Source organism: Nerophis lumbriciformis, linkage group LG36 (genome assembly GCF_033978685.3).
Source record: "Nerophis lumbriciformis linkage group LG36, RoL_Nlum_v2.1, whole genome shotgun sequence".
In the NCBI taxonomy this organism is placed as follows: Eukaryota; Metazoa; Chordata; class Actinopteri; order Syngnathiformes; family Syngnathidae; genus Nerophis; species Nerophis lumbriciformis.
In genome coordinates, this window is record NC_084583.2 from 21,998,253 (window position 1) to 22,025,037 (window position 26,785).

At 41.8% G+C, this 26,785-nt stretch overlaps 1 protein-coding gene across 1 annotated transcript; it reads left to right on the forward strand.

Moving 5' to 3' along the window:
* Positions 1-1,152: 1,152 nt before the first annotated feature.
* prpf19 (pre-mRNA processing factor 19) lies at positions 1,153-23,523 on the forward strand. The gene is made up of 16 exons (XM_061930026.2): positions 1,153-1,354; positions 1,528-1,677; positions 9,741-9,817; positions 10,649-10,790; positions 10,874-10,947; positions 11,041-11,106; positions 11,188-11,229; positions 11,458-11,532; positions 11,616-11,691; positions 11,772-11,881; positions 11,957-12,112; positions 17,880-17,949; positions 18,037-18,210; positions 18,339-18,421; positions 22,665-22,770; positions 22,860-23,523. The coding sequence occupies exons 1-16, from the start codon at positions 1,336-1,338 to the stop codon at positions 22,955-22,957; spliced, it is 1,518 nt and encodes a 505-aa protein (XP_061786010.1). The 5' UTR covers positions 1,153-1,335; the 3' UTR covers positions 22,958-23,523.
* Positions 23,524-26,785: the final 3,262 nt, after the last annotated feature.

The following is a 26,785-nucleotide window of genomic DNA, read 5'->3' on the forward strand; positions in this document are numbered from 1 at the left end:
CCTGCTTAAAAGATCTAATACAAATGTCCCTGAGGAATGTAAGGTGGGAGTACTGTAATTACCTAACGTTACATTATTATTTTCCATAACAATTTAGCCCCCTCCACAATATTAACCCGACGTTAAAACAGAACTAGCTATTTATTGATTAGCAATTGCCGAATCATGTAACATTAGCTTAATGCTAAAAAGCCAGGTTACTATCACATTCTGTAACAGACAAATCATTTCATGTAGGCTAACTGAAACGACGTGGTCGCATTATGATGCGGGTGTGGTTCTCCCAAGGATGCAGACGGCTTCGGACACAGCTTGCAGGTAGGAAAATGATTTATTGAAAATATAAATCGTACGGGGATCAAACAAAAGACGTGCAAATAGCAAAAGGCAAAAACAAAAGGACTAGCGTGGGAGCTAGCAGGCAAAATGGCATAGCGTGAAAAGCTAGCGGGAATCTAAGTTGTCGTTATCAGTTGTATGGGAACAAACTACGAAGCCAGACAGAGTGAGGCCAGAGCAAAGACTAAATAGCCCTCTGATTAGTGCCCGGGCAACAGGTGCGCGTCCCGAACACTAACCAGAGGCAGGTGAAAGTAATCAGCTGACATGGCAACTGAACACAAACAAAATCAAATGTGCTGAAAACATATGTGACGAGAAACATAAACAAACTATGATCCGTGCAGCGGATCGTAACACTAACGTTACCTACCTGCTACCTCTGTCTTTTCTCGTTTCTCCTCCTCTTCTTTTCTCTTTTTTCTTCCCTGGGCACCTGACAGTTTTGGCCGTTTTGACATCTTGTGTTGATTTTTTGATGTGGTGACGTCCAAAAAGAGTCATGATACGGGAAGGGAGGGGGCGCACCGTGCGGGGGAGAGGGGGGGGGGGCATAATGTTGTAACAAATAATATTTCTATTAAATAGGCTTTACTTTGCATTTTAATTAACGTGGGATTATTTTTTGTATTTAGAAATAATAATACCAACTTTTTTTTTTTTTTTTTTTTTTCCTCCATTTGTGGCACTGGCGTGGCGCCCCCTGATGGACGGCGCCCTTAGCATTTGCCTATACGGCCTACGCCACGGGCCGGCCCTGAGTACCATTGTCGCGCTGCAGGACAAGTGAACACTAGGTGGCAGTGCAGCACGAAGAGCCTGAATGACGTCAACACGGGACGGCGCGAAGAAGACTTCCGGTTGTAGCGGCAATGAAAGGAGAGCGTGCCACTTCCAAGTTGAGCAGAATATTATAAAGGGAACATTAACTACAATATACCCTATTCTATTATCAATAGCAACATCAGAAGTGACTTGCAAGTCTTCACCGGGAAGATGTCTTTGGTCTGTGCAAGTAGGTGACCTTCATTCATGAATACGAAGAGTTGGCATGTAACGCTAGCTTAGGTGCCGCGCTAATGCTAGGAGCTAATGTAGCTAACGTTAGCGGCCATGCAGTGTCGACACACTCGCGGTATTAAAATGCCGCGGCGGATTTAAAAGTCACTTTGTGCCCTTTTTTTACAGTCTCCAACGAGGTGCCGGAGCACCCGTGCGTCTCTCCGGTGTCCAACCAGGTGTTTGAGCGCCGGCTAATAGAGAAGTACATTGCAGAGAATGGGACGGACCCGATGAATGGACAACTTCTGTCCGAGGAACAACTTGTAGATATCAAAGGTGACGACTTGTATTGTTAATGTCATGTCTTTTTCTATCACACTTCATAAAACTCAAGGAATTGAAAGATAACGATTGAAATCGGTTAAAAAGTATTTATCTTGTAAGTAGGGCTGGGCGAAATGGCCTTTATATTAATAACTCTATTTGTTTAGACCATGTCACGATGCACCATATACCGGTACTGTACAGGTAAAAGCCAGTAAATTAGAATATTTTGAAAAACTTGATTTATTTCAGTAATTGCATTCAAAAGGTGTAACTTGTACATTATATTTATTCATTGCACACAGACTGATGCATTCAAATGTTTATTTCATTTAATTTTGATGATTTGAAGTGGCAACAAATGAAAATCCAAAATTCCGTGTGTCACAAAATTAGAATATTGTGTAAGGCTAATACAAAAAAGGGATTTTTAGAAATGTTGGCCAACTGAAAAGTATGAAAATGAAAAATATGAGCATGTACAATACTCAATACTTGGTTGGAGCTCCTTTTGCCTCAATTACTGCGTTAATGCGGCGTGGCATGGAGTCGATGAGTTTCTGGCACTGCTCAGGTGTTATGAGAGCCCAGGTTGCTCTGATAGTGGCCTTCAACTCTTCTGCGTTTTTGGGTCTGGCATTCTGCATCTTCCTTTTCACAATACCCCACAGATTTTCTATGGGGCTAAGGTCAGGGGAGTTGGCGGGCCAATTTAGAACAGAAATACCATGGTCCGTAAACCAGGCACGGGTAGATTTTGCGCTGTGTGCAGGCGCCAAGTCCTGTTGGAACTTGAAATCTCCATCTCCATAGAGCAGGTCAGCAGCAGGAAGTATGAAGTGCTCTAAAACTTGCTGGTAGACGGCTGCGTTGACCCTGGATCTCAGGAAACAGAGTGGACCGACACCAGCAGATGACATAGCACCCCAAACCATCACCCAACCATGCAAATTTTGCATTTCCTTTGGAAATCGAGGTCCCAGAGTCTGGAGGAAGACAGGAGAGGCACAGGATCCACGTTGCCTGAAGTCTAGTGTAAAGTTTCCACCATCAGTGATGGTTTGGGGTGCCATGTCATCTGCTGGTGTCAAGTTTTTCAAAATAATCTAATTTACTGGCTTTTACCTGTATATTACCAAATAGTAGCCCGGGCGTTTATTTCACAAAATGGGGTCAGACCCCGGGCGGCTATTAGGACATGGGCGGTTATTTGCACAAGGCTTTTATTTATTTTTGCACCAGCCTGCACCAGGCCATTATTTGGTTACAATGGTTAGTGTCCAGTATTTTTTTTTGTACTAAAAACTTTACCGTATTTTCCGCACCATAAGGCGCCCTGGGTTATAAGCCGCGCCTTCAATGAACGGCATATTTCAAAACTTTGTCCACCTATAAGCCGCCCGGTGTTGTAAGCCGCATCTAACTGCGCTAAAGGAATGTCAAAAAAACAGTCAAATAGGTCAGTCAAACTTTAATAATATATTAAAACCAGCGTGATGTGGGCGCGAATGGAATCGTATATCAACATGGACGAAGCTGCGTGAAAAAAGCCACCCGGCCTCTTCGCGTAAACTTAAACTTACCTTAACCACTCGCTCATCTTTTCTTCATCCATCCCTTCGAGTTAGCTTTTATGATGACGCCGGCTGGAAAGGTCTCTTTTGGCAAGGTCTTCCTTTTGAATATCACCATGGGTGGAAGTTTCTGGCCATTAGCATGGCAAGCTAGAACCACAGTGAAGGATGACTTCTCATTCCCTGTGGTGCGAATATTCACCGTACGTGCTCCCGTTGTATCCACAGTGCGGTTCACAGGAATATCAGTTGCTGTGAAATAGTAATCCGTGTGCGGATGGAGAGATTGCGTCTTTTCATGAACCGGATCCCTGTCGTTTAGTAGGAGCCATTTTGTGGTCTTTACAGATGTAAACACACAAAGGAAATGAAGTACGGTAATATCCGTGCGCTTTTTCTTCTTCTACGCAGGCGGGTGGTTGCTTACAGTAGAAGAAGAAGCGCTTCCTGTTCTATGGGGGCGGGTGCTTACCTTGGCGGTTGCTTGCGTAGAAGAAGAAGCGCTTCCTGTTCTACCGGGAAAAAAGATGGCGGCTGTTTACCGTAGTTACGAGACTGAAACTTTATGAAAATGAATCTTAATATTTATCCATATATAAAGCGCACCGGGTTATAAGGCGCACTGTCAGCTTTTGAGAAAATTTGTGGTTTTTAGGTGCGCCTTATAGTGCGGAAAATACGGTAAATGTAAAAGCTAATGTAAACATACAAACAAAAAAACAAGACTATCAAAAGACAAGAGATCAACAAGGCCTCAACATGACAGTAGTGCAACAATTGTCACATAGAATACAAATACTAAAAATAAATAAACTTTTTAAATAAAGCAGCCTACCGGGAAAAATAAAATTATGGTACCAAGTACTCAAGTATAAAACCCACCATCAAAACAGAACAATAATACTGTCACTTAAATAAAATAAAGGCTACAGTACTCCAAGTTTCAAATAAAGCAGCATACAGGAAAAATAAAATTATGGTACCAAGTACACTCGTTGCACCAAACACCACCCCGGTGTCTCTCTTGTCACTCGCGGTGGCATACAACTCCTTTGCCTTAATGCGGATCATTTTGCGGGACACACGGTGGTTCAGTCCACGAACGTGATGTATCCACTGACACAAATTAGCATCAAGCTCGTCGCTCACTTTCTTCCTACCTCCACCAGATAAGCGAGCCCGTTTTCCATCGATTGCCGACTGAGATTGTAGTTCTCCCTTTTTTTGTTTCCATTCTCGTACACGTTTTGGGTCAACGTTAAACTGCCTGGCCGCTGCCAAACCAGAATTCTGCTCCGCATACTTCACAACCGCTAGCTTGAACTTCAAGTCAAACTTTCTGTTCTTCTTCCCCCTTAAAGTATTCCCGTCCATCAGTTGTGGTGTACCGGTATCCTGTTCATTCAACTCACTGCTGCTGTTGCTTGCCATGTTGAAACTTTTCCTCGTGGGTTTGTTGTTGTCGTTGAGTGTGTGTTACGCTATATGCGGTGACCCATTGCAATATGTTGATTACCCAGAATCCCCACGTAACGTCTGCTGTTAAAGTTAAAGTTAAAGTACCAATGATTGTCACATACACACTAGGTGTAGCGAAATTATTCTCTGCATTTGACCCATCACCCTTGATCACCCCCTGGGAGGTGAGGGGAGCAGTGGGCAGCAGCAGTGGCCGCGCCCGGGAATCATTTTGGTGATTTAACCCCCAATTCCAACCCTTGATGCTGAGTGCCAAGCAGGGAGGTAATGGGTCCCATTTTTAATAGTCTTAACGTAATGACCAGAATTATTGCACCTTTGCTTTTCCTTTTAGCTTATAAATTGGGTTTAATGAAGTCAATATGATTTTAATCTAAATTATGCAAATAACAGCCCATGGGCGGCTATTTGGACATAGGCGTTTATTAGGAAGAGGCGTTTATTTCACAAAATGGGGTCAGACCCTGGGCGGCTATTAGGACATGGGCAGTTATTTGCACAAGGGCGTTTATTTGGTAATATACGGTATATATCTCTCTATATTTTGCCTAAGCCTTGAATGAACACTTGATGCATACAATCACAGCAGTATGATGATCCTACAGGACTGTCTCAGAAAATTTGAATATTGTGATAGTTCTTTATTTTCTGTAATGCAATTAAAAAAACAAAAATGTCATACATTCTGGATTCATTACACATCAACTGAAATATTGCAAGCCTTTTATTATTTTAATATTGCTGATTATGGCATACAGCTTAAGAAAACTCAAAAATCCTATCAAAAAATGTGAATATTTCCCTAGACCTAGTAAAAAAAAAAAAAAGATTTATAACAGCAAAACAAAATCAAACATTTGAAAATGTCAATTAATGTACTCAGTACTTGGTTGGGAATCCTTTTGCACGGATTACTGCATGGAGGCAATCAGCCTGTGGCATTGCTGAGGTGTTATGGATGCCCAGGATGCTTCAATAGCTGCCTTTAGCTCATTTGCATTATTGGGTCTGGTGTCTTTCAGCTTCTTCTTCACAATACCCCACAAATTCTCTATGGGGTTCAGGTCAGGGGAGTTGGCAGGCCAATCGAGGACTTTAATGCCATGGTCAGTACACCAGTTACTGGTGGTTTTGGCACTGTGGGCAGGGCCCAGATCATGCTGGAAAAGGAAATCATCATCTCCATAGAGCTTTTCAACAGATGGAAGCATGTACTGCTCTAAAATCTCTAGAAGCGTCTGACTTGGGCTATGGAAAAGAAGCACTGGACAGTTGCAGAGTGGTCCAGAGTCCTGTTTTCTGACAAAAACAAGTTTTGTATTTCATTTGGAAGTCAAGGCGCTAGAGTCTGGAGGAAGGCAAAATCCAAGTTGCTTGAAATCCAGTGTGAAGTTCCCACAGTCAGCAATGGTTTGGGGAGCCATGTCAGCTGCTGGTGTTGGTCCACTGTGTTTCATCAAGTCCAGAGTCAATGCAGCTGTGTATCGAGAGATTTTAGAGCACTACATGCTTCCATCTCTAAGGGCCGCTATTGAATCATCCTGGGCATCCATAACACCTCAGCAATGCCACAGGCTGATTGCCTCCATGCAGTAATCCGTGCAAAAGGATTCCCAACCAAGTACTGAGTGCATTAATTGACATTTTCAAATATTTGATTTTGTTTTGCTGTTATAAATCTTTATTTTTTTACTTGGTCTGACGAAATATTCTTATTTTTTGAGATAGGATTTTTGAGTTTTCTTAAGCTGTATGCCATAATCAGCAATATCATAATAATAAAAGGCTTGCAATATTTCAGTTGATGTGTAATGAATCCAGAATGTATGACATTTTTGTTTTTTTAATTGCATCACAATATTCTAATTTTCTGAGACAGTCCTGTATGTGTCTACATTAAAACCTTCTTCATACTGCATTCATATATGCTCATTTTAAACTTTCATGCAGAGAGGGACACCACACCTATGACTATATTGTGATATTCACGCAGTTGCTCCGCTGCATATTAATTCAAGCACTTTCACAACCAACACTCATCCAAACACCAGGGTGCGACCAAAAGACAGTGGACTCATGTGAGTGAGAGGGTGATCAGTCGGCCCCGAAAATATTAGGGGGAAAAATGGTAAATGGGTTATACTTGTATAGCGCTTTTGTACCTTCAAGGTACTCAAAGCGCTTTGACACTATTTCCACATTCACACACACATTCACAAACTGATGCCTTAGCCTTGAATGAACACTTGATGCGTATAATCACAGCAGTATGATGATTCTGTGTCTACATTAAGACATTCTTGTTCATACTGCATTAATATATGCTACTTTTATACTTGCATGCAGAGAGAGAAACCACAACTAAGTCAATTCATAAAAACTGTATTTATTAAACAGTTATTATGAAGTGGCACAAACATTCATGTCATTTCAAAACAGAAAGTGCAAGATTGTCAGAGACATTTTAAAACAAGCCATGAGTGCACTTTTGTGCATGATGTCACTATGATGACATATCAAAACAACATTAAATTAAAGTGCACTTTTTGTACAGAACGCCACTACAATAGTTTAAAACAAATAAAGTGCACTTTTGTGCATGATGTCACACAAGATATTTCAATAAGTGTCAAATTAAAATGAGCTGCATAATAGGAAATCAAATAGTGTATGTCCTTCACTATGTGGTAGGTTCCTGCGGACGTTATCTCCTTCTGTTGTTGACTATTTTTTTCATACGGTGTTGATCTGGAAATGGTTGCTTGGGCATATTGTGGGTGTGGCACCGAACGGAGATGTTGACATGCGGAGTTTCAAGCACTCTTTGTTCTGTAGCGGGTGACTTTTCAATTGATGCTACAAATTAGCAGTAATGCTACTTTTTGTAGCAACGCTTTTACCGCAGACTTGTTCAACATCTTCCCGCTTGAAGCCAAACCACCGCCAGATGATGGAGCCCATGCTGTTTTTCTTGGGAATTAATTCTTCCTTCATTTGACCAGATTCGCACCTTCTTTCTCCCGTATTACCACTCGCACCACTCTGCTAACACCACAGCTAACGCTACCTCTCTGCTCCTCGAGGGCGTATGACGTTGCACGCGTGACAGTATGTGACGTATGTAAGAAGGTGCGCTTATTTTATGTCTCTGAAAAAGGAGAGACAAGAAAGAGTGAGAAACGCCTGTAGTGTAATGCCCGCAGCTAAAAGCAACTGCGTGAGAACGTATACCGTATTTTCCGCACTATAAGGCGCACCGGATTATTAGCCGCACCTTCAATGAATGGCATATTTCAAAACTTTGTCCACCTATAAGCCGCCCCGGACTATAAGCCGCGCCTACGCTGCGCTAAAGGGAATGTCAAAAAAACAGTCAGATAGGTCAGTCAAACTTTAATAATATATTAAAAACCAGCGTTCTAACAACTCTGTCCCAAAATGTACGCAAATGTGCAATCACAAACATAGTAAAATTCAAAATAGTGCAGAGCAATAGCAACATAATGTTGCTCGAACGTTAATGTCACAACACACAAAATAAACATAGCGCTCACCTTCTGAAGTTATTCTTCATTCGTAAATCCTTCGAATTCTTCGTCTTCGGTGTCCGAATTGAAAAGTTGGGCAAATGTGGGATCCAAAATGGCCGGTTCCGTCTCGTCGAAGTCATCGGAGTCAGTGTCACTGTTCAGCAGTTCTGTGAATCCTGCCTTCCGGAAAGCTCGGACCACAGTTGTGACCGAAATATCTGCCCAGGCATTTACGATCCACTGGCAAATGTTGGCGTATGTCGTCCGGCGCTGTCTGCCTGTCTTAGTGAAGGTGTGTTCGCCTTCGGTCATCCATTGTTCCCACGCCGTTCGCAGTCGTGATTTGAATGCCCTGTTGACACCAATATCCAGCGGTTGGAGTTCTTTGGTTAATCCACCCGGAATGACGGCGAGTGTTGTATTTGTGTGCCTCACTTGTTTTTTGACACCATCTGTGATGTGGGCGCGCATAGAGTCGTATATCAACATGGACGGAGCTGTGTGAAAAAAGCCACCCGGCCTCTTCGCGTAAACTTCCCTTAACCACTCGCTCATCTTTTCTTCATCCATCCATCCCTTCGAGTTAGCTTTTATGATGACGCCGGCTGGAAAGGTCTCTTTTGGCAAGGTCTTCCTTTTGAATATCACCATGGGTGGAAGTTTCAGGCCATTAGCATGGCAAGCTAGAACCACAGTGAAGGACGACTTCTCATTCCCTGTGGTGCGAATATTCACCGTACGTGCTCCCGTTGTATCCACAGTATCCACAGTGCGGTTCACAGGAATATCAGTTGCTGTGAAATAGTAATCCGTGTGAGGATGGAGAGATTGCGTCTTTTCATGAACCGGATCCTTGTCGCTTAGTAGGAGCCATTTTGTGGTCTTTACAGATGTAAACAGGAAATGAAACGTACGGTAATATCCGCGCGCTTTTTCTTCTTCTACGCGGGCGGGTGGTTGCTTACAGTAGAAGAAGAAGCGCTTCCTGTTCTATGGGGGCGGGTGCTTACCTTGGCGGTTGCTTGCGTAGAAGAAGAAGCGCTTCCTGTTCTACCGGGAAAAAAGATGGCGGCTGTTTACCGTAGTTACGAGACCGAAACTTTATGAAAATGAATCTTAATATTTATCCATATATAAAGCGCACCGGGTTAAAAGCCGCACTGTCAGCTTTTGAGTAAATTTGTGGTTTTTAGGTGCGGCTAATGGTGCGGAAAATACGGTACTCCAATATCACCATATAGTCATTTTCTATATCGCACAGAGACAAACCTGTGATATATCCAGTATATTCCATATATCCCCCAGCCCTACTTGTAAGCAACATTCACTGTTTACCTGTTTGCATTGCTATGAAATTGTAATGTGCATAACTCAGGCAAACACCACACGTCCACGCTACTGTTTTAACAAAAAGTGTGTTTCTTGGTGTCTTTACTGTAATTGTTGATGTATGAGTCTTTAAACATATGCTGTGAACCACTTTTTCCATCAGTCTCCCACCCTATTAGGCCAAAGGCACCATCAGCTACAAGCATTCCTGCCATACTTAAGTCCCTGCAAGATGAGTGGGTAAGTGTTGGTACCTCCCTCACCCATAACTGGTACTGCCAACATAACCTTGTGCTTTACAATACACTTTCTCATATAGTGGGGTGGGCCACATAAAAATAAATCTGCACAAATTGTTTCATACATGTTTGGGGATTTTAGGTTAAAATGTATTATATATTGCGCTCCAGAGTTAATGTTGCTGGTCAATTTGAATTTATTATTACGGTATTTAATTTTTAATTTCAGTATCAAATGCCTGAAGTCAGTCAGAAAACATTCATAGTTTAAATAGTGGTAATTTTCTTAAGTTTCAAGTAAATTGATGCACTTTATATATTTTGTGTTGCAGACTAAAAAACAATATTAATAAAGTTATTCATTGTTGTAAGTTGATCTATATGTATTTTTTTATAGTTTGATATTAAGAAGGATACAATGGTATGCAGAGGTGTACTTATAACAATGTTATGAACAAATGATATGGCAGAGAGTGGAGGAGGGGAAATGTTTTCCTCTTCCTAGGGGGCGTAGCAAAAAATAATTGAGATGCACTGCAATTCACTATCTTTTTGTGATATTAGGTTTGAATTACTTTAATGTAAAGGGACTTGTAAAGAAAATAGTAGGAAAGACTAAATCCACTGCTGAACATATGCAAAATGTTTTGGGGGGAGAATTCTATATCCTCCCATGATAGTTATTTTCTGTCAATGGGAACATGTAATTCACTTATTTTATTGATAGTATTCTGAAAAATAGTTTGACTGTAACATATTGAACCAGTTTGAGGTCAAAGTAATTGTCTTAAGACAAAAGATTCATTTAATTACAATTTGTGTCCCTTTCCAGGATGCCGTTATGCTTCACAGCTTCACCCTGAGGCAGCAGCTCCAGACTACTCGCCAAGAACTGTCACACGCACTCTACCAACACGATGCCGCATGCAGAGTCATCGCTCGACTCACCAAAGAGGTCACTGCAGCCAGAGAAGGTGGGTTGACAACAGTTTATGTAGCATGATGTACATTCATTAATGATGTGGTAATGCAAATGTCAAATTTCCCTCTTCCGCAGCCCTCGCCACACTCAAACCGCAGGCTGGGTTAATTGCACCCCAGGCAGCCCCTGCCTCTCAGCCGTCTGCAATGGTGAGTAATTAACATTGTAAATACTGATCCATAAATGACTGATTGTGTCATGGTGTAGCATTAACGCCATTCGTCTTTTACACAATCTCTCAGGGCGCCGCTGGGGAACCTATGGAGATCAGTGAACAAGTGGGCATGACTCCAGAGATCATCCAGAAGGTATTATTATATTCTGTTTTACTACATGTGTTTATTTTTTGTGCTGTTGTTGTGCCTAATTGTTTTATTTTCTGATTGTAGCTTCAAGACAAAGCCACAATTCTCACCACAGAGAGAAAGAAGGTATATGCTTTTTGGTTTGCACTCTTTTATTTAGATATGTATGTATGTGTGTATATAAGTATGCATGCATGCATGATACTGTGTGTGTGTGCGCGTGTGTGTGTGTGTGTGTGTGTGTGTGTGTGTGTGTGTGTGTGTGTGTGTGTGTGCGTGTGTGTGTGTACACACACACACATATAATATTTGGATTATTATTACTATATTGGTGTGTCAACCTTCTTTGTCCAGAGAGGAAAAACTGTCCCAGAGGAGCTGGTTAGAGCTGAGGATCTTGGCAAATACCGTCAAGTGGCCTCTCATGCTGTAAGTGTTGGTTGTAGATGAAACCCGGAATTGGTGAAATCAAGACTATGGTTGTAAACGCACATGTTCTCGTCTGCCTTCAGGGTCTTCATAGTGCCAGTGTGCCAGGTATTCTTTCTCTTGATCTGTGTCCTTCAGACACCAACAAAGTGCTCACTGGTAGGTTGACGTCATGCTTGCAGACACACATCTATTCTTCCAGGCATTTTGGGGTCTGATGAAAGTCTGGTGCTATCTAGGTGGGGCTGATAAGAACGTGGTTGTGTTCGACAAGAATGAGGAGCAGATTGTTGCAACGCTGAAGGGTCACACCAAGAAGGTCACTTCTGTCATCTACCATCCATCTCAGGTAACACACTTCTCTTCCTGGTTTTCTACCCTATCATGGTTCTCCAATATTGATTTATTTTTCTTTTCCTTCCAGTCTGTGGTTTTCTCTGCTTCGCCTGACACCACCATCCGTGTGTGGTCCGTAACCGGGGGCAACTGTGTCCAGGTGGTGCGTGCCCACGAGGGAGGCGTCACTGGACTGTCCCTACACGCCACTGGAGACTACCTACTCAGCTCCTCTGAGGACCAGGTATGTGTGCAGCTTGCATTAAAATACATAAGAAAAGGCAACTACAGTACTTTAGGGCATGGGTGTCAAACTCAAGACCCGGGGGCCACACAATTTTTGCCCTGCGAAAACCTGGAAAAAAAGCGCCTCAATAAAGTACTTACCGGTAATTTTCTTTTTCTAAATGTATTCATTCTTTCCATTTTGACAAAAGAAATACATGTACTGCATGCAGTTGTTTAACTTGGTTATCTAATGCAGCAAATTATCTTACATTCCACAAAATGTTAAAAACTAAATAAATATTTAACTTACTTATAGACGGTAGAGCGGCCGTGCCAGCAACTTGAGGGTTGCAGGTTCGATCCCCGCTTCCGCCAACCTAGTCACTGCCGTTGTGTCCTTGGGCAAGACACTTTACCCACCTGCTCCCAGTGCCACCCACACTGCTTTAAATGTAACTTAGATATTGGGTTTCACAATGTAAAGCGCTTTGAGTCACTTGAGAAAAAGCGCTATATAAATGTAATTCACTTCACTTATATTAACTATCAAAATGTACATTATAACAATAACAATAGATTGTACGGTAAAAAACTGGCGGCTCATTCAGCAGAATTTTACCGTAAAATACAATGATGAAAAACGGGGCTTATTACGGTAAAATCCCAACAGATCTTGACAGTTTTTTACTGCAAATGCTACAGATTGTTTATACAGTGTACGTAATATTATAATAAGACTATTATTTATACATTTATATTAAAATATTATTCAGTTACAAGTGGAGGCAGCCATAACTGCAATGTGGCCCTCAATGAAAACGACATTGACACCAATGATTTGGGGTATTCAACCTGAGGTTCCACTGGGGCTCCACAATTAGTCGAATCTTAATCGTGATCACGATTTTGGCCGCTACAATTAAATGAGGGTGATCGTCGGCGATATTACCATTTAAAACGCAGGCTCCGCTGCATATCAATTCAAGCACTTTCACAAGCAACACTCATCCAACCACCAGGGTGCAACTGAAAGACAGTGGACTCATGTGAGAGTGAGTGAGAGGGTGATTGGACAGTTGATCAGTCGGTCCCCGAATACCGTATTTTCCGCACCATAAGGCGCCCTGGGTTATAAGCCGCGCCTTCAATGAACGGCATATTTCAAAACTTTGTCCACCTATAAGCCGCCCCGTGTTGTAAGCCGCATCTAACTGCGCTAAAGGAATGTCAAAAAAACAGTCAGATAGGTCAGTCAAACTTTAATAATATATTAAAACCAGCGTGATGTGGGCGCGCACGGAGTCGTATATCAACATGGACAGAGCTGCGTGAAAAAAGCCACCCGGCCTCTTCGCGTAAACTTAAACTTACCTTAACCACTCGCTCATCTTTTCTTCATCCATCCCTTCGAGTTAGCTTTTATGATGACGCCGGCTGGAAAGGTCTCTTTTGGCAAGGTCTTCCTTTTGAATATCACCATTGGTGGAAGTTTCTGGCCATTAGCATGGCAAGCTAGAACCACAGTGAAGGATGACTTCTCATTCCCTGTGGTGCGAATATTCACCGTACGTGCTCCCGTTGTATCCACAGTGCGGTTCACAGGAATATCAGTTGCTGTGAAATAGTAATCCGTGTGCGGATGGAGAGATTGCGTCTTTTCATGAACCGGATACCTGTCGCTTAGTAGGAGCCATTTTGTGGTCTTTACAGATGTAAACACACAAAGGAAATGAAACGGTAATATCCGCGCACTTTTTCTTCTTCTACGCGGGCGGGTGGTTGCTTACAGTAGAAGAAGAAGCGCTTCCTGTTCTATGGGGGCGGGTGCTTACCTTGGCGGTTGCTTGCGTAGAAGAAGAAGCGCTTCCTGTTCTACCGGGAAAAAAGATGGCGGCTGTTTACCGAAGTTGCGAGACCGAAACTTTATGAAAATGAATCTTAATATTTATCCATATATAAAGCGCACCGGGTTATAAGGCGCACTGTCAGCTTTTGAGAAAATTTGTGGTTTTTAGGTGCGCCTTATAGTGCGGAAAATACGGTATATTAGGAAAAAATAAATGGTAAATGGGTTGTACTTGTATAGCGCTTTTTCTACCTTCAAGGTACTCAAAGCGCTTTGACAGTATTTCCACATTCACCCATTCACAAACTGATGGCGGGAGCTGCCATGCAAGGCACTAACCACTACCCGTCAGGAGCAAGGGTGAAGTGTCTTGCTCAAGGACACAACGGATGTGACTAGGTTGGTAGAAGCTGGGGATCGAACCAGGAACCCTCAGGTAGCTAGCACGGCCACTCTCTCAACCGCGCCACGCCGTCATTACATCGGTACCCTTCTCTCCTGTAGAATGAACCAGATTTTACGCCCGTAGCACGCCTCACCGTTCTCTAGGCACCCTGCGAAAACCCAGAAATGCTCCTGTGCGTGTAAACCAACAAACGCCACAAGATGCACGGCAAAGCTGCGTCGGTGTGCACATATAAACAAATTGCGGCGACTGGTTAAGCATTAAAAATACTTCCCTCCTTTCCTCAACCACTATTGTTTGCCTTTGACGTGAAGCTAATAATCCAAATAGAGTTGTAAAGTCCCGCCGTGCAGACTACCATAACATCAACTGTGCACCTAGGGAGCCCTTATCATCCACCTCTCAAAGACACACATAAGTAACAGATTTAATGTTTTATTTAGCAAAGACATGTCCTATACATACAGTATATACTGTGAGCAGTACAGTGTGTTCATTGTATGTGCCTATGGTGCATAATCTTATTTTTTTCACGTGTTTGCACTTCATAATCGCACTCTGCAATGGCATATTTCTTTTTAGTTAGCCTTTTGTCTTTTGTACATTTTAGTTTATAACTGATCAATTATTTTTTCTTGTTTCATTTTGAGATGAAAGCCCTGTTCACATACTGTTTGTTTAAAATAGAAAGGACAATACAAATATTTTCATAACATAGAAAATAATATTGATGAATAATCTTGATTTCAGTATTGATAAAATAATTGTGATTATTGTTTTGGCCATAATTGTGCAGCCCTAGGTTCCACTGTACCGTATTTTCCGCACTATAAGGCGCACCGGATTATAAGGTGCACCTTCAATGAATGGCATATTTCAAAACTTTGCTCACATATAAGGCGCACCGGATTATAAGGCGCACCTACGCATCCATTAGATGGAGCTGCGCTAAAGGGAATGTCAACCAAACAGTCAGATAGGTCAGTCAAACTTTATTAATAGATTATAAACCAGCGTTCTGACAACTCTGTTCACTCCCAAAATGAATAACCAGCTGATTTACTGGTGTTACGCTAAATCAAAGGTTAGTGCAATCACATTATAGTAACACTCCAAATAGTGCAGAGCAATAACAATATATCAATAAGTCAACGTTAATGTCACACAAAATAAACATGTAAAGCTCACTTTATGAACTTATTCCTCATCCACGAATCCCTCCAAATCTTCTTCCTCTTCAGTGTCCCAATGAAACAACATGCTGCGTCTCGTGGAAGTCGTCCTTAATGGAGTCAGTGTCGCTGCTGTTGTCCAGCAGTTCACTGACAAATCCCGCCTTCCTGAAAGCTCAGACCACAGTTGAGACTGATATATCAGCCCAGGCATTTACCATCCACTGGCAGATAGTGGCGTATGCATACCTGCCAACTACTCCGGTTTTCCCGTAATTAGTACGGTTTTCATCAACCTATTCCGGGTTACGGTTGCAGTGATAAAAAATACGGTTTTTCATTAATTTAAAAAAAAAATTTTTTTTTAAGTTTTATTCACGAAATCGCGTAACAACAATGACAATCGACACTGCTTCCCGTAACTTCCTATCGAGCCATTCCGAATGCCATGCGCGAGGCTATTTATAGCACCGCTGCCAAGCACGAGGCACCAGTAGCCATTGTTTCCAAACGAGTGAACGATCATGGAATCAGCCGGAGAAAAATCGCAAACGAGTCTTAAACCGAAAAGAAAACTGCAGTCACTCCGTGAAGAATATTCAAAAGCCTATCCGGGAATAATTATCCGTTCCAAAAAGGGTGAAAACTACGCGAATTGCACCTTGTGCAGACAAGATTTTTCGATCGGACACGGAGGAATTAGCGATGTAAAAGACCACGTTGGGACAAAAAAACACAAGTCTAATGCCGTTGCTAGCGATACAAGTGGAAAACTTTCAACGTTTTTCGTCGCCCAAACAGATTCTTTGGATGTGATAAATGCCGAAGTTTTATTTACGGAGGCAATAATTGAGCATGGACTTCCAATCGCACTGGCTGATCACATGGGACAGTTATTATTTGGATTTTAGCCACAAAAAGGTAATGACACCAATGTTATCTATTGGAATTGTTTAGTACTGTTATACTGTTAAAAGTGTTTATACTATTTATGCTTTCAAGTCCAAGTTGAAGAAATCTTGTTAAATGTTGACAGCATAACTACCAAAATACAGAAGTATGTCCTTAATATTTTTGCAGTGCTATTTCTGTTGAAAAGTTAAAATGATTACATTAGAGATGTGATGTGCCACTTTTCAAGTGTCTGATGGCTTAAATTCATTTTCATTCATTTTTCATATTTTGAATTCTTTTGAAAGGCTTACCGGTACAAAAAAACTACATTTGAATTGTAATTCCATGCTATTGACAGGACTATTAATTTTAATGAAGTTAGCTTACCATGTTTACAGTATGATCATTGTGATAGAAATGTGAATTTTAGGCACAGAATATTTTTTACAATTGAACAAGGCAGTAGATTATACAAGCTTGGACAGAAAGTTAATAATGACACCAATTTTTTTTTTAATGGAATTGTTTAGTACTGTTTTACCATTTGTTTACTGTAAAAAGTGTTTATACTGTTTATACTTTCAATTAACAAATTGAAGTCTTGTGAAAGGTTGACAGGATAACTGGCATTAACTGTCAAAATAATTTCAAACTATTGAAGTTAGCTTACAGAATAAACATGTCAATCAACCCATATGATTTTTGCTGTAATATTTTTGTTTTGAAAAGTCACTGTGACTGATAGAAAAGTGATGGTTTTAGCAACATTTTAACCTGTCTGAATGCTAATAATCATTTTGCGTCGGGGGGGCGAAGCTGAACCCCCCACCAGGACTTTGTCCTGGACCTACCGGGGCCTGCGGCCCCTGGACCCTGGCTACTAGGTTTTTCTGATTTCAAAAGTTGGCAGGTATGCGTATGTCTCGTCCGGCACCGTCTCCCTGTCTTGGTGAACGTCACGTGTGTTCGCCTTCTGTCATCCGTCTTCTACTGCGTGACTGATCGCTTTGACTTTAAACTCTGCGTTGAAGCGTGTCTCTTAATAGGAGACATTTTGGGCTCTTTACATAAACATACAAATAGAAATGAAACATCATACATCCCAGCATGCACCGTGCGCTTCTTCTTCTTCTACGGGGGCGGCTGCTTACCATAGAAGAAGAACTTCTTCTTCTATGGGGGAAAATGAAGTTGGCAGCTGCTTACCGTAGAAGAAGAAGAAGCGCTTTTTCTTCTACGGGGAAAAAGAAGTTGGCGGCTGTTTACCGTAGTTGCGAGACCTAAACTTTCTGAAAATGAAGTTTAGGTTTGTTGTGGCTCAATATTGGTCCATATATAAGGCATTATAAGGCGCACTGTCAGCTTTTGACAAAATTGGAGGTTTTTAGGTGCGCCTTATAGTGCGGAAAATACGGTTGTTTGTTGTAGTATTGCTGCTTGATTGACTATTTTAAAATGTGTGCAGTACTGGGCCTTCTCTGACATCCAGACTGGCAGAGTTCTCACTAAAGTCACGGATGAAAGTGCAGGCTGTGGTAAGCCTCACAGTATTTGTCAAGTCGTCTGGCAATAAGAGTTCTTGTCCAGGTAGTAAAGCTGTTATTTGCTCTTTCCTATTACAGCCCTCACCTGTGCGCAGTTTCACCCTGATGGTCTCATCTTTGGTACTGGAACCGCCGACTCCCAAATCAAGATCTGGGACCTGAAAGAACGCACCAACGTGGCCAACTTCCCAGGCCACTCTGGGCCCGTCACCTCCATCGCTTTCTCTGAGAACGGATACTATCTGGCTACAGGTAAACACTATTAACAATTACTCCATATGTAATATTTGTTGGAGCAGTTAGGAAGTTAAACATTAAAGAAGCACTTTATAGCTTTTCGTATAGAAACTTACTTGACCTTCTTGTTTGTTGTGTTTCAGGAGCACAGGATAGTTCTCTGAAACTTTGGGATCTGAGGAAGCTGAAGAACTTTAAGACAATCACACTCGACAACAACTATGAGGTACAAAAAAATATGATGTCATTATGAAAAGGTAACATTTAGGGGGATTGCTTATTTGTTATCATAAAGGAGGAGTGCTAATGCGACATACCACCAGAGGTGGGTAGAGTAGCCAGAAATTGTACTCAAGTAAGAGTACCGTATTTTCCGCACTATAAGGCGCACCTAAAAACCACAATTTTTCTCAAAAGCTGACAGTGCGCCTAATAACCCGGTGCGCTTTATTACGATTCATTTTCATAAAGTTTCGGTCTCGCAACTTCGGTAAACAGCCGCCATCTTTTTTCCCGGTAGAACAGGAAGCGCTTCTTCTTCTACGCAAGCAACCGCCAAGGAAAGCACCCGCCCCCATAGAACAGGAAGCGCTTCACCCGCCCCCATAGAACAGGAAGCGCTTCACCCGCCCCCGGAAGAAGAAGAAAAAACGCGCGGATATCACCGTACGTTTCATTTCCTGTTTACATCTGTAAAGACCACAAAATGGCTCCTACTAAACGATCCGGGTCATAAAAAGACGCAATCTCTCCATCCGCACACGGATTACTACCGTATTTCACAGCAACTGAACCGCACTGTGGAACGGGAGCACGTACGGTGAATATTCGCTCCACAGGGAATGAGAAGTCATCCTTCACTGTGGTTCTAGCTTGCCATGCTAACTTCCACTCATGGTGATATTCAAAAGGAAGACCTTGCCAAAAGAGACCTTTCCAGCCGGCGTCATCATAAAAGCTAACTCGAAGGGATGGATGGATGAAGAAAAGATGAGCGAGTGGTTAAGGGAAGTTTACGCGAAGCGGCCGGGTGTCTTTTTTCACGCTGCTCTGTCCATGTTGATATATGACTCTATGCGCGCCCACATCACAGATGGTGTCAAAAAACAAGTGAAGCACACAAATACAACACTCGCCGTCATTCCGGGTGGATTAACCAAAGAACTCCAACCGCTGGATATTGGTGTCAACAGGGCATTCAAATCACGACTGCGAACTGCGTGGGAAAAATGGATGACCGAAGGCGAACACACCTTCACTAAGACGGGCAGACAACGCCGGACAACATACGCCAACATCTGCCAGTGGATTGTAAATGCCTGGGCAGATATTTCTGTCACAACTGTGGTCCGAGCTTTCCGGAAGGCAGGATTCACAGAACTGCTGCACAACAACAGCGACACTGAATCCGATGATTTCGAAGAGACGGAGCCCGCCATTTTGGAAGCCACGCTAGCGCAACTTTTCAATTCGGACACCGAAGACGAAGAATTCGAAGGATTTACCGGTACGAATGAAGAATAACTTCAGAAAGTGAGCGCTATGTTTATTTTGTGTGTTGTGTGTTGTGACATTAACGTTCGAGCAACATTACCGGTATGTTGCTATTGCTCTACACCATTTTGAATTTTACTATGTTTGTGATTGCACATTTGTACATTTTGGGACAGAGTTGTTAGAACGCTGGTTTTCAATATATTATTAAAGTTTGACTGAACTATCTGACTGTTTTTTTGACATTCACTTTAGCGCAGCGTTTTTTTGACATTCACTTTAGCGCAGCGTAGGCGCGGCTTTTAGTCCGGGGCGGCTTATTGGTGGACAAAATTATGAAATATGTAATTCATAGAAGGTGCGGCTAATAATCCGGTGCGCCTTATAGTGCGGAAAATACGGTACTGTTACTTTAGAGATTTATTACTCAAGTAAAAGTAAGGAGTACCGTATTTTCCGCACTATAAGGCGCACCGGATTATTAGCCGCACCTTCTATGAATTACATATTTCATAATTTTGTCCACCAATAAGCCGCCCCGGACTATAAGCCGCGCCTACGCTGCGCTAAAGTGAATGTCAAAAAAACGCTGCGCTAAAGTGAATGTCAAAAAAACAGTCAGATAGTTCAGTCAAACTTTAATAATATATTGAAAACCAGCGTTCTAACAACTCTGTCCCAAAATGTACGCAAATGTGCAATCACAAACATAGTAAAATTCAAAATGGTGTAGAGCAATAAATAGCAACATAATGTTGCTCGAACGTTAATGTCACAACACACAAAATAAACATAGCGCTCACCTTCTGAAGTTATTCTTCATTCGTAAATCCTTCGAATTCTTCGTCTTCGGTGTCCGAATTGAAAAGTTGCGCAAGCGTGGGATCCAAAAATGGCCGGCTCCGCCTCGTCGAAGTCATCGGATTCAGTGTCGCTGTTGTTGTGCAGCAGTTCTGTGAATCCTGCCTTCCGGAAAGCTCGGACCACAGTTGTGACCGAAACTATCTGCCCAGGCATTTACGATCCACTGGCAGATGTTGGCGTATGTCGACCGGCGCTATCTGCCCGTCTTAGTGAAGGTGTGTTCGCCTTCGGAGCTGTGTGAAAAAAGCCACCCGGCCTCTTCGCGTAAACTTCCCTTAACCACTCGCTCATCTTTTCTTCATCCATCCATCCCTTCGAGTTAGCTTTTATGATGACGCCGGCTGGAAAGGTCTCTTTTGGCAAGGTCTTCCTTTTGAATATCACCATGGGTGGAAGTTAGCATGGCAAGCTAGAACCACAGTGAAGGATGACTTCTCATTCCCTGTGGTGCGAATATTCACCGTACGTGCTCCCGTTCCACAGTGCGGTTCACAGGAATATCAGTTGCTGTGAAATACGGTAGTAATCCGTGTGCGGATGGAGAGATTGCGTCTTTTTATGAACCGGATCCTTGTCGCGTAGTAGGAGCCATTTTGTGGTCTTTACAGATGTAAACAGGAAATGAAACGTACGGTGATATCCGCGCGTTTTTTCTTCTTCTTCCGGGGGCGGGTGAAGCGCTTCCTGTTCTATGGGGGCGGGTGCTTTCCTTGGCGGTTGCTTGCGTAGAAGAAGAAGCGCTTCCTGTTCTACCGGGAAAAAAGATGGCGGCTGTTTACCGAAGTTGCGAGACCGAAACTTTATGAAAATGAATCGTAATAAAGCGCACCGGGTTATAAGGCGCACTGTCAGCTTTTGAGAAAAATTGTGGTTTTTAGGTGCGCCTTATAGTGCGGAAAATACGGTAGTCACCCAAATATTTACTTAAGTAAAAGTAAAAAGTATGTTGTGAAAAAACTACTCAAGTACTGAGTAACTGATGAGTAACATACACACACATATCATATATATATATATATATATATATATATATATATATATATATATATATATATATACACATAAATTGATATATACAGTATATCATTTATATTTATTTAGTTTGCTGTTTTTGTTTACATGTTAAAGGTGTTTTAATGAATATACATGCATGTTTAACATACGGATTCCTTTCTTTCATGAAGACAAGAATATAAGTTGGTGTATTACCTGATTCTGATGACTTGCATTGATTGTAATCAGACAGTAGTGCTGATAACGTCCACGTTTTCAAATGGAGGAGAAGAAAAGTTCCTCCTTTCTGTCTAATACCACATGAAAGTGGTTGGTTTTTGGCATTTTATTTGTCCAGCTTCCATATTCGTTTTTATACACTTTACAAGAAATACATTGGCGGCAAATTCCGTAGCTTGCTAGCTTGTTTGCGCTGGCTTTCGGAGACTCTTATTTTGTAAGTGCACGCGCGATGGAGCGGCACTTTTATTGTGAAGACAGGAACTGTGCAGTCAGTCTTTAGGCTTTTGACGGGATGTACGGTTGAAATAAAAAAGTGTCTTTTTTCCTTCACACTTTTAATTGATTGATTGAAACTTGTATTAGTAGATTGCACAGTACAGTACATATTCCGTACAATTGACCACTAAATGGTAACACCCCAATAAGTTTTTCAACTTGTTTAAGTCAGGTCATGTGACCACCTGGCTCTGTTTGATTGGTCCAACGTCACCAGTGACTGCATTTGATTGGTGGAACGGAGTCAAACGTCACCAGTAAGGCAGGCACTTTGAAGGTCTGTCTGACAGACCAAAACAAACAAAGCGTGCATTAACAGATCGATAAAAATTAGTAGCGAGCTGAATGTAGATAAAAGTAGCGGAGTAAAAGTAGCGTTTCTTCTCTATAAATATACTCAAGTAAAAGTAAGTTGCATTAAAACTACTCTTAGAAGTACAATTTATCCCAAAAGTTACTCAAGTAGATGTAACGGAGTAAATGTAGCGCGTTACTACCCACCTCTGCATACCACACAATCTGATGACTGTTGTCTCACATTGGTTTTGGTCAATTACTTTTAGTTGATTGGAGCATCAATCCCCACTTTGCTCTTTCAGGTGAAGTCCCTCGTGTTCGACCAGAGTGGAACTTACCTGGCTGTAGGAGGATCCGACATCCGCGTCTACATCTGCAAACAGTGGTCTGAGGTCCTCAATTTCACAGGTGAGAGCACACTTGCCAGTGTATTGCTTGATGTCCACACCAAAGGTCACATTGTTTTGATCCATTGCTTTATTTTGGTGCATGCATAGACCACACAGGTTTGGTGACCGGCGTGTCCTTTGGAGAGAACGCTCGCTTCCTGACATCTGCCGGAATGGACCGAAGTTTGAAGTTTTACAGTTTGTAGAGAAGCATCGTTTGGTAACACGAGGAAAGAGGTAGCCCAGTCAGAGATTGTGAATACATACTTGGCCAAGTCATATAATTTTTAGTTAAAGGAAAATCACTGCTAACTGTGCTTCTTTAGTTAGTTCTCATGTGCATGCATGAACACCAAAAACTATCTATTTCAAATCCCAGCATCTTAACTCGTTGTTTTCTGTCATAATGTGAAATAACAAACAAAAGCAGCATCATCGTCTTTTATTTCCCTAGAATCCCTGACTTAAGCAGTGGTATTTTCCGTGTGTGCATGCGTGAGTGTGTGTGTGTGTTTGAGTGACAGTTACTACTCTAAAGTGAAATCCCTGGCTCTTAATGTAGAGCAGTTTTATATGGTTAGATGGGTTGAACTTTAGTAACACAGTCCAGAAGCCAGAGGGCATGCAGGTGTAGAGGATTATCATTTCATCCGTACATAAAGAATTCTGATCATTGTTTTTTTTTGGCGTCAAATCTAATGTGTTTCTCAAAATGTGCTATTTTACCTGTTGAAACCTTACTCTTTTACAATAAAATATCTTTTGTATGCCATTCTTCAGATCCCAGCATCCATTAAAACAGGAGGTTTAGAACACCATTGGAACAAAATCTGTCAGGCATGGAAAATGTAAACCCTGAAGACATTTTGTTCCATTAACTATTTTCCGTGTTTAACATATTTTTCTGCGTTTAATGATTTTAGGTGAGATTAGCAAGTGATATTTATTTTGTTAGCATTTTATAATTGTTAAATCTGTTCTTCAAAATTTACTTAAAATGGCCAAGCGACACATGTCAACACATTGTTCCTTGTGACAAAAATGTCCAATTGAGAACCACTGAAAGTATTTTTTCTTTTCCCCCAAACAAAACACATTACAAAAAAAATACTGCAATCCTTCAGAATCCATTTTGGGCCACTGGTTGTCAATGTTTTACTAATTCATCAAGATGGTTACGTTGCACCTTTTACGGTTTACTACAAGGGTTCCTTGCTCCTGAAACCATATACAGGTAAAAGCCAGTAAATTAGAATATTTTGAAAAACTTGATTTATTTCAGTAATTGCATTCAAAAGGTGTAACTTGTACATTATATTTATTCATTGCACACAGACTGATGCATTCAAATGTTTATTTCATTTAATTTTGATGATTTGAAGTGGCAACAAATGAAAATCCAAAATTCCGTGTGTCACAAAATTAGAATATTACTTAAGGCTAATACAAAAAAGGGATTTTTAGAAATGTTGGCCAACTGAAAAGTATGAAAATGAAAAATATGAGCATGTACAATACTCAATACTTGGTTGGAGCTCCTTTTGCCTCAATTACTGCGTTAATGCGGCGTGGCATGGAGTCGATGAGTTTCTGGCACTGCTCAGGTGTTATGAGAGCCCAGGTTGCTCTGATAGTGGCCTTCAACTCTTCTGCGTTTTTGGGTCTGGCATTCTGCATCTTCCTTTTCACAATACCCCACAGATTTTTTATGGGGCTAAGGTCAGGGGAGTTGGCGGGCCAATTTAGAACAGAAATACCATGGTCCGTAAACCAGGCACGGGTAGATTTTGCGCTGTGTGCAGGCGCCAAGTCCTGTTGGAACTTGAAATCTCCATCTCCATAGAGCAGGTCAGCAGCAGGAAGCATGAAGTGCTCTAAAACTTGCTGGTAGACGGCTGCGTTGACCCTGGATCTCAGGAAACAGAGTGGACCGACACCAGCAGATGACATGGCACCCCAAACCATCACTGATGGTGGAAACTTTACACTAGACTTCAGGCAATCGAGGAAATCGAGGTCCCAGAGTCTGGAGGAAGACAGGAGAGGCACAGGATCCACGTTGCCTGAAGTCTAGTATAAAGTTTCCACCATCAGTGATGGTTTGGGGTGCCATGTCATCTGCTGGTGTCGGTCCACTCTGTTTCCTGAGATCCAGGGTCAACGCAGCCGTCTACCAGCAAGTTTTAGAGCACTTCATGCTTCCTGCTGCTGACCTGCTCTATGGAGATGGAGATTTCAAGTTCCAACAGGACTTGGCGCCTGCACACAGCGCAAAATCTACCCGTGCCTGGTTTACGGACCATGGTATTTCTGTTCTAAATTGGCCCGCCAACTCCCCTGACCTTAGCCCCATAGAAAATCTGTGGGGTATTGTGAAAAGGAAGATGCAGAATGCCAGACCCAAAAACGCAGAAGAGTTGAAGGCCACTATCAGAGCAACCTGGGCTCTCATAACACCTGAGCAGTGCCAGAAACTCATCGACTCCATGCCACGCCGCATTAACGCAGTAATTGAGGCAAAAGGAGCTCCAACCAAGTATTGAGTATTGTACATGCTCATATTTTTCATTTTCATACTTTTCAGTTGGCCAACATTTCTAAAAATCCCTTTTTTGTATTAGCCTTAAGTAATATTCTAATTTTGTGACACACGGAATTTTGGATTTTCATTTGTTGCCACTTCAAATCATCAAAATTAAATGAAATAAACATTTGAATGCATCAGTCTGTGTGCAATGAATAAATATAATGTACAAGTTACACCTTTTGAATGCAATTACTGAAATAAATCAAGTTTTTCAAAATATTCTAATTTACTGGCTTTTACCTGTATGTCTTCATTTAAATGGTGTACCCCAGAGGTCTTCAACAGTGGGTCCATGACCCCCAGGGTGTCTGCGACGGTACTGCAAGGGGAGTTGTAAAATATTTCCTTGATTGGAATTGTTCATATACAAACCCCAAAACCAATGAAGTTGGCACATTGTGTAAATCATAAATGAAAAGAGAATACAATGATTTGCAAATCTTTTTCAATCTATATTCAATTGAATAGACTGCAAAGACAAGATTTTTCATGTTCGAACTGGGAAACGTTATTTTTTGCAAAAATGAGCTCATTTGGAATTTGATGCCTGCAACATGTTTCAAAAAAGCTGGCACACGTGGCAAAAAAGAGTGAGAAAGTTGATGAATGCTCATCAAAGACTTATTTGGAACAGGCAAATTGGGAACAGGTGGGTGCCATGATTGGGTATAAAAGCAGCTTCCATGAAATGCTCAATCATTCACAAACAAGGACGAGGCGAGGGTCACCACTTTGTCAACAAATGCGTGAGCAAATTGTCCAACACTTTAAGAACAACATTTCTCAACCAGCTATTGCAAGGAATTTAGGTACTTCACCATCTACACTGTGTAATATCAAAAGGTTCAGAGAATCTGGAGAAATCACTGCACGTAAGCCATGATATTATGAACCTTGGATCCCTCAGGCTGTACTGCATCAAAAAGCGACATCACTGTGTAAAGGATATCACCCCATGGACTCAGGAACACTTCAGAATACCACTGTCAGTAACTCCAGTTGGTTGCTATATTTGTAAGTGCAAGTTAAAACTACTACGTAAAGCGAAAGCCATTTATCAACAACACCCAGAAACGCTGCCAACTTCGCTGGGCCCGAGCTCATCTAAGATGGACTGATGCAAAGTGGAAAAGTGTTCTGTGGTCTGACGAGTCCGCATTTCAAATTGTTTTTGGAAACTGTGGACGAAAGAGGAAAAGAACCATCCGGATTGTTATAGGCGCAAAGTTCAAAAAGCCAGCATGTGTGATGGTATGGGGGTGTATTAGTGCCCAAGACATGGGTAACTTACACATCTGTGAAGGCACCGTTTAGTTGCCACCTATTGATTAGCGTTTTAGTAGGCAGCTGTCGGTGATTGCTCTAATTGCCAGCTAGCGATTAGCACACTAGTTGCCAGTGTTGCACGACCAGTCTACCTTACAGGGAATAAAACACTGTTCACTGC

Excerpts from the sequence above, each read along its gene's own strand:
- prpf19 (XM_061930026.2), top strand. Across the intron at positions 10,791-10,873 it reads GGTCACTGCAGCCAGAGAAG|CCCTCGCCACACTCAAACCG; the intron begins GTGGGTTGACAA and ends CCTCTTCCGCAG. Across the intron at positions 11,692-11,771 it reads CACCAACAAAGTGCTCACTG|GTGGGGCTGATAAGAACGTG; the intron begins GTAGGTTGACGT and ends GGTGCTATCTAG.